Source organism: Henckelia pumila, chromosome 2 (genome assembly GCF_033568475.1).
Source record: "Henckelia pumila isolate YLH828 chromosome 2, ASM3356847v2, whole genome shotgun sequence".
Taxonomy (NCBI): domain Eukaryota; kingdom Viridiplantae; phylum Streptophyta; class Magnoliopsida; order Lamiales; family Gesneriaceae; genus Henckelia; species Henckelia pumila.
Window position 1 is genome coordinate 76,690,331 of NC_133121.1, and position 21,808 is coordinate 76,712,138.

Consider the following 21,808-nt stretch of genomic DNA (forward strand, 5'->3'; position numbering starts at 1 on the left):
GGCATCTTCTTTTGAAGCACCGCACTACACTCTTCAGTCAGATTGACCACCTCGTTCTCTAGCAGCTTCCTCTTCTTGGACATCACCTCCATGATGAACTTCGCATAGTTCGGCATTTGCTCCAAAGCTTCAGCAAAGGGGATGTTGATGTGAATTTTCTTGAAAATCTCCAAAAATTTGGAGAACTGCTCATCCAACGCCTTCTTCTTGAACCTTTGGGGATATGGGAGAGGAGGCTTGTACATCGGTTTCGGCTCAGGTTCAGGCTCCTTATTCTCGACTTCCTTCTCTTCAACTACAGCTTTTTCAGTCTTTTCAGATGACTGGCTTTCTTCTCTATCTACTTGCTTTACACTCCTCAACATGATAGCATTGCACTGCTCCTTCGGATTTACCTCTATGCTGCTTGGGAATTGATAGCGATTATTATCTTTCAGTACGTTTGCCAACTGCCCAATGCTAGTCTCCATGGATTGAAGTACAGCACCCATGTTGGCCATGTGCGTCTCTAAGCTGTCAAGGCGAGACTCAGTTCTCGCCATCCTCTTACCTGATTCCTGCACAAAAGTACTAACCACATCTTCCAAAGAAAACTTACCATTACCCTTATTAGTATTATTAGCATATGAAAAATATTCATTATTCCGCATACTAGGGTGATAAGCATTAGGAACAGGATTACCTCTATAAGCTCCATAACCTCGGTAGCCATTAAGATTGATATAATTAACTTGCTCTGGTGTATGTGATCCTTCAACTCCAGTTGAATCTGCAACATTAATCTTATTCAAAGAAGCTACCTGTGTAGTCAGTGCAGACAGTTGAGCGGTGATGGATGTGAGAGGATCCATTGCATACACTCCAGCTGGCTTCTTGACTCCCATATGCTCAGATGGCCATTGAAGACTATTGATCGTCATCTGTTCCAACATATCATAGGCTTGAGCGGGGTCCTTTACAAAAATAGTTTCTCCAGAAGCAGAATCCACGTTCATCCTTGTAGGCGCATTCAGTCCGTTGTAAAACCACTCGATCTGTTCCCAATCTGCAAAATTGTGGTTAGGACAACATCTTAATAATTCTTTATACCTTTCCCATGCCTCGTATAGTTGTTCATTGTCCATCTGCCGAAAGGTGATGATCTCTATCTTCAACTGGGTGGACTTGGCAGGTGGAAAGTACTTTGCAAGAAATTTTTCTGCCATCCTCTCCCAACTAGTGATGCTTCCAAGCGGCAGTGATTGCAACCAACTCCTTGCTTGATCCCTGAGAGAAAAAGGAAACAAGCGTAAATGAATAATATCCTCAGACACACCATTAATTTTTACCGTATCGGTTATCTCCAAAAAGGTATGTAGGTGTAGGTGAGGATCAGCAGTGGTGCTCCCATTAAATTGGTTCTGTTGAACCATATTGATCAAGGCCGGCTTCAGCTCAAAATTGTTTGCATTGATGGTCCCTCGAGCGATTCCAGAATAGTGAGCATGGATCGTCGGTCTGAAGTGGTCTCTAATTGGCACCAGGGGAGGTTGTTGTGCTTCTTCTTCAGCCATGTTCCTTAATACTTCTCTTCTAATTCTTCTTAAAGCACGTGCAGTGCGCTCGATCTCTGGATCAAACAGTAAAGAATTCTCACTTTGAGATCGTCGCATAGACTGCAATTAAAAATAAGAAGAAATCTATTAGTAACTTAAAATAAAAGAAATAAAACTCTAAATTAAAATCTAGACTAATTGGTAACAAGACTAAAAAATAATCAAATTTTACTCCCCGGCAACGGCGCCAAAAACTTGTTGTTAAAATTGCTCGCAAGCGTACGAGTGTCAAGTTTTAATATAGTGATAAAATCAGATATCGATCCCACAGGGAGTAAAATAAAAATATTCTGTACTTGTAATTAAAATAGTCCAAACTTTATCTAGAAAATCAAACTTTTAGAATTTTGCAGAAAAATAAAATAACAATGAAGTTTTTATAAGCACGCACACAACTTTCAGAAAAAAATCAATCAGAGAAAAATGGTCTAGAGGTATAGATTTCACCTGGTTTCAACAACAGTCAATCCTAATTAATTAATCTTCATTAATTTCAGTCAATTAATAGCCAAGAACACTTAAGTTTATTATTTCCATCTCCCGAGCAAAAAATAATGTTTGTCAACTACAATTAAATTCCAATATCCCCATTAAGAATTTATTGCAGTGATCTATCACAAAACAATATTCTTTTTAAAAGATCTGTTAAAATTATACACTCTCTCGAGCTATATAAATAAATAACAGTGTATTTTCTATTGGTCCTATTCAAAATCTCCTCTCCCGAGTGCCAGATTTTAAATAAATATAACAAATCAATTATTGATCAGATAATTGAAAAGACAATCAATTCTAGAAAAAATAATTAATCTAGAAGAAACTCAATTCAATAAAAATAAAAAATTCATGAAAGCGTCTACACCAGGTTCCATCCGACCTCTAGACTATAAAAAATTAGTTCATAATTGAATTCAAATAAAACCAAAACATGTTTAAAAATCCAGACATGAATTCATAATTAAATAAATAAAATAAAGAAAACAAATTCATTGATGCGATGCCGTGTCCGGTTGATCGAGCTCCGTCTTCGTTCTTCAGATTGGCTCCAGATTTTTCCAGAAATCTCACGATCACTCCTCTGAATTATTCTCTGATTTGTGCGTTAGTGTTGTGGCGGCTCCTCTCCTTCTAAGATTTCAGACTTCCTTTTATATGATCCCCAAAAAGCCCAGCAAAAAGCCCATAAAATACTTGTCCGAAACAATAAAAACTCTAACTCACGATCGGGGCGGGCGCACAATTAACGTCGCGGGCGCGCCTTTCATTCGACTTCAATTTTCCAAAGGTTTCATGACACAGCGCGATTGCTCTTACTTGAGCGCTAACAACAAGCGCTGATGTTTGGCCCATTAAAGAAAGCCCAGCACTATTTCTTTCTTGTCTGATCGTTCTTTTCTTTTCTTTTCTTCTTTTCTTTTCTTTTTCTTTTACTTTTCTTTTCTCTTCACAAATTCTCATTTTTCTTCACTTTCCCAAATAAAATCAATAATTCTTTGCAAGCACAAAAATAACAAAACACAGCATAAATCTGCTCGAAACCAAAAATTAACAATTAAAATCATACATAAATTAAGTGTATAAAATACACTTATCACCGAGTCACCTGATTTGGGACCGGATATGCTTCGAGACATGGCAGAGCAAGTAAAGATCATTCAGACGATAATGAAGTCAGCTCAGGATAGACAGGAGAAGAATATCAGACATAGACCTTTGACTTTCGATCAGGGATACCAAGTATTCTTGAAGATTTCTCCTTTCAGAGGCACTGTTAGATTTGGAAAGAGAGGGAAGTTATCTCCGAGATTCATCGGACCGTATGAGATTCTCGAGAAGTTAGGCGATCTTGCCTACAGACTGGCACTTCCTCCATCTTAATCTTGTATTCACGATATTTTTCACATCTCTATGTTGCGGAAATTTCATCCAGATCCTTCTCATATCCTTCAGCCTGACGAGGCCGAGCTTGACGAGACTCTAAGCTACTTTGAGCGACCAATCAGATCCTTGACCGAAAGGAGAAGCAGCTCAGAACCAAGTCGATTCCTTTGGTGAAAGTTCAGTGGAGCCATCAAGGAGTCGAAGAGGCGACTTGGGAGATAGAGTCTGATATGAGACATCGGTTTCCAGAGTTATTCGGATGACGTGAGTTCTTCTTTCTGTCTTAAGTTCTTAATTCTATCTTATGTGATTGATTCTTATTGATTTCAAGGACGAAATCTTTTATGAGAGGGGAATAATTGTAACACCCCAAATTTATCTTAATTGTGTTTATTTGAGTTAATTGGAGATTATAGAATTCGAGAGCCGATTTGATTTCGATCAGGGTCTATTTTGCAATTTTTGGAATTTTCAGGGACTTAAATGCAAAATTGGAATTTTATATATTATCTACCACTTGGAATGAGTTGAATTGGTCTCATTAGCTTCTTCTTCCTCCTCCATCACGCCATCCTCCATTTAAGAATCCAAAGTGAGCTTCAAGATTTTCTTCTTCGGTTTTCGATCGATCCGTCCGGTAGAATTTAAATCCGAAGTTAGTTTAGTGATCCTGGCATCGAGAGCTTCGTTTTATCGTAAGTTTTTCTCCTTTCAGTTATATTTCATTTTTTGGATGTTGTTAGAATCCAATGAGTTTCGAGTATGATGTTCTTGAACTAGTTCTTATCGTTTATTCTCAGTCGGATCGGAAAAAGAACGTCGTTCGGAATTGTTATGATTTTTGGTAGCATATTTCAAAAATGAAGTTTTGAGATTTTTTGGATTGGAATTTTTATTCATGATTTGGTATTGTATTGAGTTAGTTTCGATATTGTGCTGCTGTCTGTGATTTCGGTTTGTTCAGAATATAGTCGTTATGCCGCCGGTTTGTGTTTTGGGTTATCGTTTGATTTGAATTGATTGAACCGTGTTAGTTTGGGTTTGATTATCGTTGTTGATCCTCTTTTTCCTCCGTACAGATTGGTTAGAAGTTTCTTGAGCCAGAGTTAGCAGAAGTCGATCGTCGAAGAGTTAGACGAAGAGCGGTAAAGGGTTTACCTTGAGCGTTTGTTTTATTGGTTGTATAGATTTTGATATAATCTCTTATTTTAGCTTATCCAGATTTGGAGCCATTGAATCGAGAAAGGTATAAGCAGACATCGGTTAAGAGGGATAGAACACTCAAGATAGATGGTTCTTGAGTTTCCCCTAAATCACATTCTTGCATCAATACTTGTTCTAGAGTGGGGAACTTGTATTTTGTTGATTGAACTTTTGTTATTAATTGATTATGGTTTAATGACTTGTGTTTTCTATATGCATTCATCTCGAGCCTAGATGGAGATACGGGACACTACCTCGATCGGGAGAGTCGGTGAGTTGTTACGTGATCTCATCCTTGGGATCCCAAAAGAATAGCAGAAATTCCTTGATTTATCAGAGTTGATATCCCGATTTTAAAGACATGAATTTCATTCGTATTAACTTTCAATATGTTGTCTTTATATTATGTCGTTGATATATTAATTGTTATTTCATGTTATGTTGCTTTTACTAGGAATATCATTCTCACCGGAGTTATCCGGCTGTTGCTTTGTTTTGTATGTGTACTTGGCATTAGGTGGGACAGGATCGAGTCAGAGGAGACTTTGTTAGCATCGAGATCGAGGGATAGAAGTGGGACTTTGGTTTAGAAGTTGAAAAGCATGTCAATCTAGTTTATGTTTTGAGAGCATATTTAGAACTCGGGCTTGTTTGATGTTTGTTGTATCAAATATTCGAATATTGAGGATTGACTGTTGTCTTTGCATGTATTTTATACCTCGTTATGTAATGAATGGAGTTTGGATATTGAGAAGTCTATTTGCTGAGTTCATATTTGGGCTCGCTCGATCGGTGGAAAGTTACCGTTCGATCGAGGAGTCCTCACCCTTCGAGGCAGCACTTTTCTCGCTCGATCGACAACACTTTATCGATCGAGCGAGCTGTCCTGGAGATGTTGAGCAGGGTTTTTCTCGCTCGATCGGTAAGAAGATATCGATCGAGCGAGGCACTATTCACCAAAAAAATAAATTTTCTTTTTGCTTCTTGTATGTTTAGTGATTGTGTTATCCGAGATTAGATGTTTAGAATCGAGGTCTCATAATATCAGTAGCTGAGAAGGAACCCTCGCTACAAAAGTAGTGCGGAAAATGACTCTCACTAAGCTAGGTGATAATAGTGAAAATATGATGTGTTGGAGTAGTGTAAATGTGCACATAATTGTTTATAGATGTTCGGAGCTCAATATCTTACGTCACCCCTTGTTCCTCACGGGAAGGATATACTAGAAAACTTTGACTATTAAAACGTCTTGTAATACACCTGATCCAAGTTAGGACTTATCATTGCCTAAAATGGAACTCCTAGATTTACACTAATTAGATTCTAAGTCCTTATCAAACTTCTTCGGTTGATGATGATGAATGGATAAGCTCTTGAAAGCTTAGTATCTCAAATCCTTGGATGAGTCGATGTTTTTCAAGCAATAGCTTGGATTTGAGTAACCCTTAAGTAGATCTCTAAGAAGATCATATATGCTTCTGTTTGAGCGAAGGGTTGAATGAGAAGTAGAGTATTGAAGACAATTTCGAGTGCTCAGATTCTGTAACGCCCCGTTTTTATCTTAATTGAATTTATTTGAGTTAATCAGAGATTACAGAGTTCTCGAGCCGGTTTCATTTTGATCAGGGTCCTTTTTGCAAAAATTGGATTTTTCAGGGACTAAAACGCAATTATTGGTTTTTATAGATATTTATAAGGATTTTGGACCCACTCTCTTCTCCATCACCTTCCTCTTCACGCCTCCCTCCTCCATTGTTGAAGAAATCGATTCTTCAAGCTTCCATATTTCATCCCGAGCTCGATCCGGCCGTTAGAATTTATTTCTGAAGGCAGATTATCGATCACTGCAGTGAGAGCTCTGTTATATTGTAAGTTCTTCTACGATCGGATACATTCTAGTTTTTGGATGTTGTTAGAATCGTTCGAGATTCGAGTATGTTGTTCTAGACAGAGTTCTGATCGTTTATTATCTGTCGGTTTTGAATTAGAGCGACGTTCGGATTTGTTATGATTTTGGAAGCCATTTTCGAAAATGTGGATTTTTAGATTGATGGGTTTGCTTTGTTATTGTTGTTTTGGGCATTGATATGAGTTGATATCGGTATTGAACTGCTGTCTGCATTTCCGGTTTGTTCAGTTTATAGCCGTTATGCCGTCGGTTTGAGTTTTGGGTTTTCGAATCGTTTTTGTATTGATTGAAGTCTTGGCGTGTGAGTGATCGTGGTTGTTGATCAACTCTTGAATTCTTACAGATTCGTTGGAGTTTGTCGAGCCCTGTGTTAGCAGCATTGTTCGTCGAGAGTTGGACGAAGAACGGTATAAAGAGTTTTCCTTGAAACGTTGCCTTGTTGTTGTTAGATTGTGTAGTTGTTTATACAATCTCTTTTGTAGTTTATCCAGAGTTGGAGCTACTGCATTGAAAGGTAAAAGCAGTCATCGCAGCGGCATAGCATACTCGGGACTGTGGTTCTTGAGTTTTCCCTTTTGAAATCACGTACTTGCATCTACACTTGTTCTAGCATGAGGAACTTGTGTTTTGTTTGATTGTTTTGGCTTATGTTTTATGTTTCTGTTATGCATTCATCTTGATCCAATCTTGTTTTCAGCGGGCTGAACCGCCCTTTTTGTTTAGACGTTTGGGAACTATGATTGAGTGGCCCAGGTCTTAGTCGTTTCGTCTGGTGCTAGCATACTCATTATAGTTGCTCAAAGTCTAGAGGAGTGAGATACGTGGCACCACCTCGATTGGGAGAGTCGGTGAGTTGTTACGTGATCTTACCCTCGGGATCCCAAAGACACAACTGCAATCCCTCGTTATCAGATTTATTATCCCTGTTTAAAGACATGCATTCATTACGATGTTATTGATTTTGTTATTGTATTGAAAGCATGTTTGTTACTTGTATTACTTGTTATGTTGCTTTTACTGGGAATGTCGTTCTCACCGGTTATCCGGCTGTTGCTTTGTTTTGTATGTGTACTTGGAAACAGGTGGGGCAGGAACAAGTCAGAAGAGGCATGGTTAGCTTCGAGGGCAAGTAGTAGAAGTGAGACTCGGTTTAGAAGTCGAATTAGCATGTTTATCTAGTTTAAGATTGGAGCATGTTAGAACTCGAACTTGATATGTTTTGTATTCTAACTCTTTCTTGTAATTGAATACTTCGTTGTTGAAAAGTGTTAGTTGGATCATGTCGGAGCCTTTCCGGGTGTTGGATTGCACTTTTGGAGCCTTATTTTGAGCTAAAACAGCAGGCCATGCGCGCCCGCGCCTGGGGAGGAGCGCCCGCGCATTATGCTCCCTTTCTCGGAGGCTCGGGCAGGTCTGTATGCGCGCCCGCGCCTCGGGTGGCGCGCCCGCGCGTCACCCTGTGTAAAAAAAAAAAAAAAAAACTTTTCTTTTAATCTTAGATCTTGTATGCGTAATTATTGTTTATTCTGAGATTAGATGATTAGAATCGAGGTCTCACATTAAGTAGTATCAGAGCATTAAGATTCTTGGTCGAACTAGAGTGAGTGGGGTAGATTGAGTCTGTGTGCAATGACTCCTCGCATGTGTTTGAATTATTTAATTGTGTACTTAATTCCATGCGAGCATGCTTTATTGTTTGAGCATTATTTGAATTACATGGTTGTGTGATTTAAATTAATAAAGCATGATCTACTTGAGATATAACTGTTTCTGTTCTCGACTGGTATTCGGTATTCCAAGCGGTTGTAAGGACACTGATGGTAGCAATTGAGATATCTCGTGTGCTAACCTTTGATTATCAGATGGGTCCTCGTCGAGTGATAAACAGAAACACACCACCATTTATCCCTGCGACTGAGCAAGCTAGCACTGAGGTTGATCAGTTGGATGCTTCAGCGACTCCTATGGAAACCTTGCTGAAGAGGTTTCAGTCGTTCAATCCGCCATTGTTGATGGGTTCAAAAAATCCAGTTGACTGTGAGAGTTGGTTGGATGATATGGATCAGTTGTTTGATTCCATTGACTACACAGATGATCGCCGAATCAGGTTAGTAATTCATCAGCTGCGTGGTGGTGCTAAGAGCTGGTGGATCATGACAAAGATAGCGATTGAGAGTAGAGGTACAGAGGTTACTTGGACTCTTTTTAAATCTGAGTTTTATAAGCGGTTTTTCCCTATCTCGTATCATAAGGATAAGGGAGCAGAGTTTGCAAATCTGAGGCAAGGGAATCTGAACATTGAAGAGTACGTGGCTAAGTTCGATAGTCTGTTGCGTTTTGCACCGCTAATTGCCGGAGATGAAGAAGCTAAGGCAGATCAGTTCATCAACGGGTTGAACCCCGATGTCTTCACGTTGGTTAACACCAACAGGCCTAGCAACTTTGCGGATGCCATGAATTACGCAAAGGGAGCAGAAGCAGGCTTGTGGAGGCAAAGAGGTAATCAGGGGGCACCTCAGCAGCAGAGGCAGTATCAAAACCAACCATCTCAGTACCAGAATCAGCCACCTCAACATCAGAACCAGCAGCAGAGGTATGAAGGTGGAAACAGTGGGGGAAACAGAAAGGATCAGTACAAGGCAAGAGGTAAACAGTTCAAGAGACAGGGGAACAGTTCGTCCAGTTCCAGTGGTTCGAAGCAATTCGGTTCAGGACCGAGTTCTGGGTCATCATCCCTGTACTGTAGCAAGTGTGGAGGAAGACACTCACCGGATCAGTGTGTGGGAGTCTTCGGAAATTGTAGCACATGTCAGCAACCGGGACACTTCTCTAAAGTGTGCCCTCAACGTAATAGAGATAGAGCTCAGAGTGGGAGTTCGTCTAGACCTGCAGCTCAGCCGGAGAGGCAGTCGTCTGCAGTGCACTCTTTCCAACCCCAGCAATAGCAGAACAGACAAGGAGGTAGCTCTAGTGCAAATCAGCCTCCGAGACAGCAAGCACGAGTCTTTGCATTGACAGAGGATCAGGCTCAGGCAGCACCTGACGATGTCATAGCAGGTAACTGTTCGATTTTCGGTCATTCTGCTCATGTCTTGATAGATACAGGTGCTTCCCATTCCTTTATCTCTGAGAAATATGTGTTATTGCATGCTTTGCCAACTGAATTGTTGCCTACTGTAGTAGTTGTTACTTCACCTTTGGGTGGAGGATTTGTTTCTGTCCGACTAGACAGGAACTGTGAACTTTGTTTTGAGGGAAATTTGTTAGAATTCGACTGTATTGTACTTGGACTGTCAGATTTTGATTGTATTGTCGGGATAGATGCTTTAACCAAGTACAGGGCGACAGTTGATTGTTTTCTGAAGGTTGTCAGGTTCAGACCTGAAATGGCAGACGAGTGGAAATTCTTTGGTAAGGGTTCTCGATCTAGAATTCCTTTGATTTCAGTGTTATCTATGACTCGTTTGTTACAGAGAGGTGCAGAAGGATTTTTGGTTTATGCGGTTGATGTACTGAAATCTAGCCCAGCTTTGGTTGACTTACCAGTGGTTAGAGATTTTGCTGATGTGTTTCCGGAAGATGTTCCTGGATTGCCACCCATTCGAGAAGTCGAATTCAGCATTGACTTAGTGCCAGGTACTCAACCTATTTCAAAAGCTCCTTATCGTATGGCACTTGTTGAATTGAGAGAGTTGAAGGAGCAGCTTGAGGATTTGATTGCCAAGGGATACATCAGACCTAGTGTATCGCCTTGGGGTGCTCCTGTTCTATTCGTTCGGAAGAAGGATGGTTCTATGCGGCTCTGTATCGACTACCGCCAATTGAATCAGACTACAGTTAAGAACAGATATCCTTTACCCCGAATAGATGACTTGTTTGATCAACTGCAGGGTTCTTCTGTCTACTCTAAGATTGATCTGAGGTCAGGATACCATCAGCTGAGAGTGCGAGAGGAAGATGTTCCTAAGACCGCATTCAGAACGAGGTATGGTCACTTTGAGTTTATAGTCATGCCGTTCGGTTTGACTAACGCTCCAGCTGTTTTTATGGGTTTGATGAACTGTATCTTTCAGCGTTATTTAGATGAGTTCGTCATTATTTTCATCGATGATATTCTTATCTACTCGAAGAATCGTACTGACCATGCAGAGAACTTAAGAATCGTCTTGCAGATTTTGCGAGTTGAGAAGTTGTTTGCCAAGCTATCGAAATGCGAATTCTGGTTAGATCGAGTTGTCTTTCTCGGTCATATTATTTCTGAAGATGGGATTTCTGTCGATCCCAGCAAAATCGAAGCGGTTATGAATTGGCCTAGACCGACATCAGTACCTGAGATCCGAAGCTTCATGGGTTTAGCTGGTTATTACCGTCGTTTCATCGAGGATTTCTCGTCTATTTCCAAGCCTATTACCCAGCTGACTCAGAAGAATGCGCCTTTTGTCTGGACTCCAGATTGTGAGGCTAGCTTTGTTGATCTAAAGAGGAGACTGACCAGTGCTCCAATTCTTTCTATTCCGAAGGGTACTGGAGGGTTCACAGTCTATTGTGATGCTTCTAACCGAGGCTTGGGTTGTGTTCTTATGCAGCATAAGCATGTGGTGGCGTATGCATCAAGGCAGCTGAAACCGCATGAGACTCGTTATCCGGTCCATGATCTTGAACTACCTGCGATCGTCTTTGCTCTGAAGATCTGGCGTCACTATCTTTATGGTGAGTCTTTCGAGATCTTTTCTGACCATAAGAGTCTTAAGTACTTGTTTTCTCAAGCAGAGCTGAATATGAGACAAAGGAGATGGTTAGATCTGTTGAAGGATTTCGACTGTGAAATCAAGTACTATCCGGGGAAGTCTAATGCAGTTGCAGATGCCTTGAGCCGAAAGCTTTGTTCTTTATCTCTTTCTACTATGGGTGTTTCCCAGTTGATCGATGATTGTTGCACTTCTGGTTTAGAGTTTGAAACAGATAGGGAGACTATCAGAGTGTTTGCTATTCAAGCCGAGCCAGAGTTGTTTGTTGCAATCAGAGAAGCACAGAAGTCTGAGCCGAGCATCCAGATTTCAGTAGAGAAATTCAGATCGGGCCATCAGTCTGAATTCCAGGTTAGAGATGATGTTTTGTTCGTGAATAATCGTATTGTTGTGCCTGATATTTCGGAGTTGAGACAGCGTATTCTCCGAGAGGCTCATTGCAGTCGGTTTAGCGTTCATCCTGGAGGTCATAAGATGTACAACGATCTGAAGAGTCAGTTCTGGTGGAAGAGAATGAAGGACGATGTTGCGAGATTTGTATCTCGGTGTTTGAATTGTCAGCAAGTGAAAGCAGAGCGGAAGCGACCAGGTGGTCTTTTGCACAGCCTATCTGTTCCTAAATGGAAATGGGATCACATTTCTATGGATTTTGTCACGAAGCTACCACGATCCGTTCGAGGATGCGATGCTATTTGGGTAGTGATCGACCGATTGACGAAGTCTGCGTGTTTTATTCCGTACAGGATGACGTATCGTCATGATCAGATGGCTGAGTTGTATGTTAGCAATGTTGTGAGATTTCATGGTGTGCCGAAGTCGATCGTTTCAGACAGAGATCCTAGATTCACTTCTCACTTCTGGCACAGTCTTCAGGGGGCACTTGGTACTCGATTGCATCTGAGTACAGCTTATCATCCTCAGACAGATGGACAGTCAGAGCGGACTATCCAGACGTTGGAGGATATGCTGCGAGCGGTAGTGCTAGACTTTGGCACTAGTTGGCAGGATTCTTTGCCTCTTGTCGAGTTTTCTTACAACAACAGCTTCCAAGCGAGTATCGGTATGGCGCCTTTTGAGGCTTTGTATGGTAGAAAGTGCCGATCTCCATTGTTTTGGGATGAATTGTCCGAGTCACCAGATTTGGGACCGGAGATGCTTAGAGATATGGCAGAGCAGGTTAAGATCATTCAGACCAGAATGAAGTCAGCTCAAGATAGACAGGCGAAGTATGCGAATGTCAGACGTTGACCTCTGAGTTTTGAGCAGGGAGACCGTGTATTCCTTAAGATTTCTCCGTTCAGAGGCACCGTCAGATTCGGTAAGAGAGGAAAGTTATCTCCGAGATTCATCGGTCCGTACGAAATTCTCGAGAAAATAGGCGATCTTGCCTACAGACTTGCACTTCCTCCGTCTTTATCTGGTATTCACGACGTTTTTCACGTTTCTATGCTGCGAAAGTATCAACCAGATATTTCTCATATCCTTCAGCCTGACGAAGCCGAGTTAGACGAGACCCTGAGCTATTTTGAGCGACCGATTCAGATCCTTGATCGGAAAGAAAAGCAACTCAGAACCAAGTTGATTCCATTGGTGAAAGTGCAGTGGAGCCGTCACGGCGTTGAGGAAGCGACTTGGGAGACAGAATCTGACATGAGACAGCGATTTCCGGAGTTATTCGGATGACGTGAGTTCTTCTTACTGTCTTTAGTTCTTTATTCTATCTTATGAGTTACAGTTCTTGTGGATTCGAGGACGAAATCTCTTCTTAGTGGGGGAGAATTGTAACGCCCCGTTTTTATCTTAATTGAATTTATTTGAGTTAATCAGAGATTACAGAGTTCTCGAGCCGGTTTGATTTTGATCAGGGTCCTTTTTGCAAAAATTGGATTTTTCAGGGACTAAAACGCAATTATCGGTTTTTATAGATATTTATAAGGATTTTGGACCCACTCTCTTCTCCATCACCTTCCTCTTCATGCCTCCCTCCTCCATTGTTGAAGAAATCGATTCTTCAAGCTTCCAGATTTCATCCCGAGCTCGATCCGGCCGTTGGAATTTATTTCTGAAGGCAAATTATCGATCACTGCAGTGAGAGCTCTATTATATTGTAAGTTATTCTACGATCGGATACATTCTAGTTTTTGGATGTTGTTAGAATCGTTCGAGATTCGAGTATGTTGTTCTAGACAGAGTTCTGATCGTTTATTATCTGTCGGTTTTGAATTAGAGCGACGTTCGGATTTGTTATGATTTTTAGAAGCCATTTTCGAAAATGTGGATTTTTAGATTGATGGGTTTGCTTTGTTATTGTTGTTTTGGGCATTGATATGAGTTAATATCGGTATTGAACTGCTGTCTGCATTTCCGGTTTGTTCAGTTTATAGCCGTTATGCCGTCGGTTTGAGTTTTGGGTTTTCGAATCGTTTTTGTATTGATTGAAGTCTTGGCGTGTGAGTGATCGTGGTTTTTGATCAACTCTTGAATTATTACAGATTCGTTGGAGTTTGTCGAGCCCTGTGTTAGCAGCATTGTTCGTCGAGAGTTGGACGAAGAACGGTATAAAGAGTTTTCCTTGAACCGTTGCCTTGTTGTTGTTAGATTGTGTAGTTGTTTATACAATCTCTTTTGTAGCTTATCCAGAGTTGGAGCTACTGCATTGAAAGGTAAAAGCAGTCATCGCAGCGGCATAGCATACTCGGGACTGTGGTTCTTGAGTTTTCCCTTTTGAAATCACGTACTTGCATCTACACTTGTTCTAGCATGAGGAACTTGTGTTTTGTTTTATTGTTTTGGCTTATGTTTTATGTTTCTGTTATGCATTCATCTTGAGCCAATCTTGTTTTCAGCGGGCAGAACCGCCCTTTTTGTTTAGACGTTTGGGAACTATGATTGAGTGGCCCAGGTCGTAGTCGTTTCGTCTGGTGCTAGCATACTCATTATAGTTGCTCAAAGTCTAGAGGAGTGAGATACGTGGCACCACCTCGATTGGGAGAGTCGGTGAGTTGTTACGTGATCTTACCCTCGGGATCCCAAAGACACAGCTGCAATCCCTCGTTATCAGATTTATTATCCCTGTTTAAAGACATGCATTCATTACGATGTTATTGATTTTGTTATTGTATTGAAAGCATGTTTGTTACTTGTATTACTTGTTATGTTGCTTTTACTGGGAATGTCGTTCTCACCGGTTATCCGGCTGTTGCTTTGTTTTGTATGTGTACTTGGCAACAGGTGGGGCAGGAACAAGTCAGAAGAGGCATGGTTAGCTTCGAGGGCAAGTAGTAGAAGTGAGACTCGGTTTAGAAGTCGAATTAACATGTTTATCTAGTTTAAGATTGGAGCATGTTAGAACTCGAACTTGATATGTTTTGTATTCTAACTCTTTCTTGTAATTGAATACTTCGTTGTTGAAAAGTGTTAGTTGGATCATGTCGGAGCCTTTTCGGGTGTTGGATTGCAATTTTGGAGCCTTATTTTGAGCTAAAACAGTAGGCCATGCGCGCCCGCGCCTGGGGAGGAGCGCCCGCGCGTTATGCTCCCTTTCTCGGAGGCCCGGGCAGGTCTGTATGCGCGCCCGTGCCTCGGGTGGCGCGCCCGCGTGTCACCCTGTGTAAAAAAAAAAAAAAAAAAAAACTTTTCTTTTAATCTTAGATCTTGTATGCGTAATTATTGTTTATTCTGAGATTAGATGATTAGAATCGAGGTCTCACAGATTTTTTTATAGTTTGATGTTCCTGTATCCTATTTTATTTGCTTGGCTCTGGTATATATATATATCTCAATATTCAACGTTTTTATCCCTTTGTGTCAACGGTAAGAAACATCATTTCAAACAGATGTATGTCGGATAATATATCTCGTTTTGTGGAGTAAGACTGAGATCTGTTTACCTTCAAATATCTGTACTCGAATCTCTTTTAATGTCCACTCAATATGTATTCATAATAAATGATATTAATGATCTTCCGAGCATTGTCAGACAGCTCCTTAAATGTTCTGTCCTTTTGCAATTAAGTTTTCTTGTCAAGGATCCGTTACTAGGTATTTGTGACTTTATGAAGTCGGTAGATATCCTTGAGACTTGTATTCCAGTTGACACTTATTCTGATTGCTAAGATCGGTTGAAGTATTGAGGACCAGCTGATATACATTATGGACTCGGCTGATATGTGAAAGTCGGTTGATGTCCAAGAGTCCAGCTGATGTTTGTAAACAGTCGATGTCTTCCAATCGGTTGATATCTTCCGGTAGACGTTTTTCCTGTTTTACATACAAATGAAGGCCATACTATAACAATGATATATTGTTTTGTTATCACCAAAAGTCAGGATTCAGCAAAAACTAAAGACTTGTTCCAAGATCTTACCAAATCATTCAATTTTTTATTTTCAAAAGTAAGCTTCTTGTAACTCATCTTGACTTGCTCATTCTCAATTTTCAGTTAAGCAATCTCTGCTTCCAGATTGATTTTCTCGACTAATTTTTCCCACTTGGGTTCAATCGAGATGTCTCCCAGATCATGCTGCTTTTCCTTAACTTCCTCGAATGATATAGAGAGTTTTTGGTACTTATTTTTCATATCGTGAAGTGTATTTATCAAATCATCTTGTGTAAATTCATCGGAGCTAAATACAAATACCTGCTCACTGGTAGACTCCAGTTCTTGATCATTGGCCATCAAGCAGGTAACTTCTTCATCAACACTCAAACTAGAGGAGTAGTGTGACTCGGGTGAGTCACTATTAGTCTCAACGCACTTAGCTTTTATTTCCTCAGAAACTAGAGCTTCATGTTTTTTCTTAGAAGATTTTCTGTCATCTCTTGAACTTCTCTTCTTCTCATAGGGCTTCTTTCTCTTATCAGTTGACTTCTTCTCATCCTTATTAGGCTTTGAACAGTCGGCTATGAAGTGATCAGTTTTCTCACAATTGAAGCATGATTTTGACTCATCGACTGAATCCTTCTTTTGATAATTTTTTCCTGTGAGATCCTCATTGATTATTTCTTTGGAATTTTCCATACTTTTTCACAAACAGTGACATGGCATCACTGCTCAACTGTTCTACTGTCCTTTCCACAAATTCTGATGGTTCCAGTTATTGCTGCAAGAGCTTTAGTCAACTGAGGGGTGGTAGACTGATATTCCTCTCTAGATTTCAAATCAAACTCGTATGATTTCAAATAAGCAAATATATCATGGAGTTCAGGCTTGTTCAAGTCTTTTGATTCACGCATTGCCATTGTTTTGACATCCCACTCCTTGGGAAGTCCTCTGATAACCTTCAATATTACATCTCGGTTTGGATACACGTTTCCAAGTGCATTGAATTCGATAATGATAATGTTTACTCTTTCATCAAATTCAGTCATAGATTCTCCAAGCTTCACCCGAATGTTTTCAAATTTTTGTGTTTCCATAGATAGTTTATTATCCTTGGTTTTTTCATTCACTTCGCAAAGCTGGATGAGTTTCTCGCATATCTCTTTTGCAGTTTTGCACATATTAATTTTACTAAAGGTATTTTGTCAAGAGTTTTGTATAAAATGTCTTTAGCAACATTGTCCAAATTAGTCTTCTTCTTTTCTTCAGTTGTCCATTTGCTTTTAGGCTTTTCAGCACTTTGGGAAGCTCTTTTTGTCATCGCAATTGAAGTATTGGTCTTTGTAATGGTAATGAGACCGTTAGTGATGACATACCAAATGTCATCATCTAAAGCAAACAAGTGTGCTTGCATCCTTATCTTCTAGCCATTAAAGTATTCTCTTGAGAACATGAGAAATTTGCTAAATGAAGTCATCTTTGATAGTCCTCCCGAGTTTTAGCATGGATATATAAAAACTTTGGACAGTTTTTTTTATGGAAATAAACAAAATTGATTTAAAAAAAATTTTATTTAAGTTTTTATATAAATATATACCAAGTATATTTAAGATTAAAATTAAATTTATATATTATTTATATCCTTTTATTTTGTAATATATAATCCAATGATTAATGAAATAATTATAACTAGAATAAAGATATTATTTGAACTCTATTGATGTAACAGAAAAACATTAAATATTAAATTACGTTTATTTTTTGAAAAATGCTAATACACAAATATATTGTTGGAAATACAGAGTTTTGATATTGACATAATTCAGTCTACATCAAAGATCAACGGACTCTATCACGATCCGAGCACAAAGAACACAAACTGACCAAAACTCTCAATCCAAAATGAAGAGATCAACTGAGTTGACCATTGATCTTAGCATATCAAAGGAAAGAGATAAACTGAACACGATGAGTTAAGAATCAGTTTCACTCAGCTATCAGAGAATTTCAGCATAGTTCAACTGAAAGTATGAAGACAACTCAATTCATGAGTTTACTGAGCTAAACTAAATCAGTTGACTATATCTCAACTGAAGCCTAAACAGATCAAGAATCTAGGCAAGCCAATTCAATTCAACGGAACTCATATGGATAAAAATTTTTGTACAAGACCAAGTGTCTAAAGCCGAAGACACAACAGTGTTCCATCGTGTCAGGGAATGTTTGTGGAAGAGACAAGTTAACGACATTGATTTGAATTCAAATGAGCCGTTATCCGCCGAGTATAAATACCCATCTTTGGGACACTTCAAATCACCGGCTTACAAAAAGATACTCGCATACACAGTTACATATATAAGTGGTAAACTGAATATCTTCAGTTTACCGACATAAGTTGAGTAACAGAAGGCGTAATTCAAGATCATATTCGAAGAGCCGATGAACATGAAAGAGCACATTTTCATAGTGAAGGATATCAATGCAAAGTGTTGTAACAAGTGTTGTGTAACAACAAGTGTAATAAGATGAGGTGCTGCAAACCTCATTGTATCAAGAAGTAGTCGTGAACTATATTCTTGGTTGTTTCTAGGAGTTCGGGGATAGACAGTGGGTGTAAGTCCTAGTCTTGGAGGGCTGTTTCAAGTGTATTGTAATAGTCAAATTCTTCTAGAGTGAATCCTCCGAGGTGGAAGAAGGAGTGACGTAGGATTATTTGAAATCACCGAACATCCATAAACAACCCTTGTGCAATTTTATCTTTAGTTCACCATCTTCACACACACAGTCCATCTTAGCAAGTTCAATATGTTAGTTTGCATTATTCCGCACAACAAACTTATTTGCAAATTAACATAGACACACGAGAAGAAAAATATTCAGTTGACCAACCTCAACTGAACCAATTAAAGTAGTTTGAGGGTTAACTGCTACAGTAACTCGAAACTTCAGTTTATCAAATAGTTTAAGTTCACCCCCTCAACCGATCCCATCATATATTAACTCTAAATTTGTTTTTTTTTTAAAAATAAAACTTTTATTTAAGTTTTTTATATAAATATATACCGAGTATATTTAAGATTAAAATTAAATTAATATCTAATTTATATTTTTTATTTTATAATATATAATCCAGTGATTAATGACATAAATATAAGTAGAATAAAGATATTATTTGAACTCTATTGATGTTACAAACAAAAATTAAATATTAAATTACTGTTTTTTTATTTTTAAAAATTCCTATACACAAATGTATTAACTCTAATTTATTAATAATTATTATTTTAAAATAAAACTTTTGTTAAAAATGTTTTTAGAAGATATTATGATTAATTTAAAAGGAAAATTTTAAGTTATAATGAAATTTAAACTCAAAAGAAGGAAAACGTTGTTTACTTACCAAAATTGAATATAAAATACAAATTTCATAAATTTACAATCCTTAAAATAAAGATTGCGAAAAATTTTTGAACATAAAAATTATTTTCGGTAACATGCAAAATTCTTGTATTTGTGTTTTTAATGTCAAATCAAAATCCTATGGTATAATAAAAATAATAAATAAGGGTTAATTTGTCGAGTAATAAATTTTATAAATAAAGTGGAGTGTTATTAACTTTTTTTTTTTGGTGTAAATAACACTCCCCCACCAACATAGCATAAAATTAAAATTTAGGTGTAAATAACATAAACTTGCCGTCCTTGTCAAAAAAGATTTGAATCGCCATATCTTATTAATCGAGGAATGTCGTACAAATTTTAAATGAGATTATATATACTAATAATTAATTAAAATTATACCTTTTATACTAACTAACTTTGGGTATGTTGGTGAAGTATTTTTATAATTTAGAAACCATCATTTATATATCCAACCAACTCCATGCATTTAAATCTCGATGATTTAAAATTAAAATTAAAAAATTTGGTTCATGATGAAAATGAAAGTTTGACGATGTAGTAAAAGGCAAAATGGATAATTTTTCAAATTATGGTAAAAAAAAAAAAAATTATGTCCTCATCCACAATGAAGAATATTAGAACAGCCTTAAAATACGGTGCTGAAATTGAGGTAAGAAAGATCTCTTCGTTCACCCATAAAATCCCAAGCAGACCACTGCATTCCCTCGCTCACTCACGCAAACAGCGAACCGATCGAAAAGAAACAAAACTAGAGATCAAATCCATGGCGAAATCCAACTATGTTTGCTTGTTCTTTTTGGTGATATGCTCTCTGGTTTTCGTAGGTTTTTCCGATCAAGAAGGCGGCGGAGATCCCCTGGGGTGCATCCAGAAACTGCTGCCATGCCAGCCGTATCTGAAGTCTCAGGTCACCCCGCCGCCGTCGTGCTGCGTGCCGATGAAACAGGTGGTAGCCGAGGAAAGCCAATGCCTTTGCGCTGTGTTTAACAATCGCGACATTTTGATAAGTCTCAACGTCACTCAACAAGATGGAATAAATCTTGCAAAATCTTGTGAAGCCATTGTCGATCAATCCAATTGCAAAAAGGGTATTATTATTTGTTTTCTTCTTTTATTTTAATTAAATCATGCATAACATAAAATTACAAGTTAAGTTAATTTTTTTGTAAATTTTATTGAGTTTGTTTCTAAACAGATGCACCCTCTCCTGTTTCTTCCCCAAAGGCTTCACCCGCACCTTCCACTTCTTCCAATGGTAATTTTTTATGCATTCATATAATAAGACGTACAAAATAATCTACCGGATCAGAGTATCCATGATATCTAGTATCAAATGTCTTGTTTCGGAAATAAAAGCGTCACCTTCTCAATTATAATATACAAATTGTATTTCCATAAAACAAAAAAAAAATCAAATACAAAACCTCTCTAGAATGAAATTGATTTTATGAAATGAAAATTTGTATTTCCATGTTGTCGAATATGAATCTTACGTGACGTGTCACATCAACCCCATGTTAGAAAAAATGAGTACTCAAACTAAAAATTTGACAATATAGGAGAACGAAATCCGAGTTTTCTTAATTTTCAAATATATTAAAATCTTGGCAAAGAAAGAATAAATTTTAAAATTTATCTAATGAAATGTTGTTTCAGGTTCTGCTGTGAGTCCACCTCCCAAAAGTGCAGGAAGCAGTATAATTTCCCATGCTATTGGATCTCTAAGCTTGGCTGCAATTTTCAGTTTAATTATATTAGCATTCTGATTAATTGAGATCTATTATAAAGTTATTCATCAAATTTGGTTGGGTGGCTTTTTATTAATGAGATCTAGCTATTGTGTTAGACTGTCAAAATTCCATTGTTTCGAACCCAAAAAATTTCCTGTAAATAATTTTTGTTAAAATTTTATGATTTTTATATGCTCACTTCCTCTGCTTTCCATTTCATTTACACGTACAAACACACACATGTAATCTTCACAAGAAGTCTCGCGAGACGATTAATTTTGTGAGACGGTTTCTTAATAGACCCGGCTCATGAAAAATTATACATTTTTATGGCATAGTATTATTTTTCATTTTATATATGGATCGGGTCGATCATTCTCACGAATAAATACATATTTCTCTATCTTTTATTATTTACCGAATATAAATATATCTCTTACTCCATTATCTGTATTATAGTACTTCCTCCGTTCCACTCATTTAGGCTACATTTATTTTTTCATCACTCCTAATGATACAGTTTAGTTTTCTAAATAATTAATTTTATATTTCCTACTATTTCACCAATTTATCCCTATTAAGTTAATAAAAAATTGAATGTATCACCCATGTTAGATCACGGGTTTGTCGATGACCTCCTATTGAAGATTTTTTGAGTTAATAACCCCCTGTGATTCAAAATCTGTAGCATACACACCCTTTTCAGCTAAAAAATAACAAAATACCCTGCTTAAATAAATGATTAAATTAATTTTGTTTTATAATATCTATATTTAATTGAATAAAATAATTAAATTTTAGTTAAATTACTATGAAAATTATATATAATTATTTTATCTTAATATTTTTTTTAATTTAAATTTGAAACAAAGGGTGATAAAAGAGTTCATAAAAGTCATTTAAGAGAAGTTTAGTCATTTTTCACCTGGAAGGGATGTGTATGCTACAGATCTAGAATCACAGGGGGCTACAGACTCAAAAAACTTTCGTAGGGGGTT

At 38.1% G+C, this 21,808-nt stretch overlaps 1 protein-coding gene across 2 annotated transcripts in view; it reads left to right on the forward strand.

Moving 5' to 3' along the window:
* The window catches only part of LOC140884820 (non-specific lipid transfer protein GPI-anchored 9-like), a 47,544-nt gene extending 26,546 nt beyond the window's left edge, over positions 1–20,998 (forward strand). The window contains exons 1-3 of one of the 2 annotated variants that reach the window (XM_073291689.1): positions 19,785–20,168; positions 20,276–20,335; positions 20,737–20,998. In XM_073291689.1, coding sequence (XP_073147790.1) covers positions 19,844–20,168; positions 20,276–20,335; positions 20,737–20,846 — 495 coding nt within the window. In that variant the 5' untranslated portion in view covers positions 19,785–19,843 and the 3' untranslated portion in view covers positions 20,847–20,998. Of the gene's footprint in view, positions 1–19,784; positions 20,169–20,275; positions 20,336–20,736 lie in introns of those variants that run through there. The other variant, XM_073291688.1, reaches the window with a different exon arrangement.
* Positions 20,999–21,808: the final 810 nt, after the last annotated feature.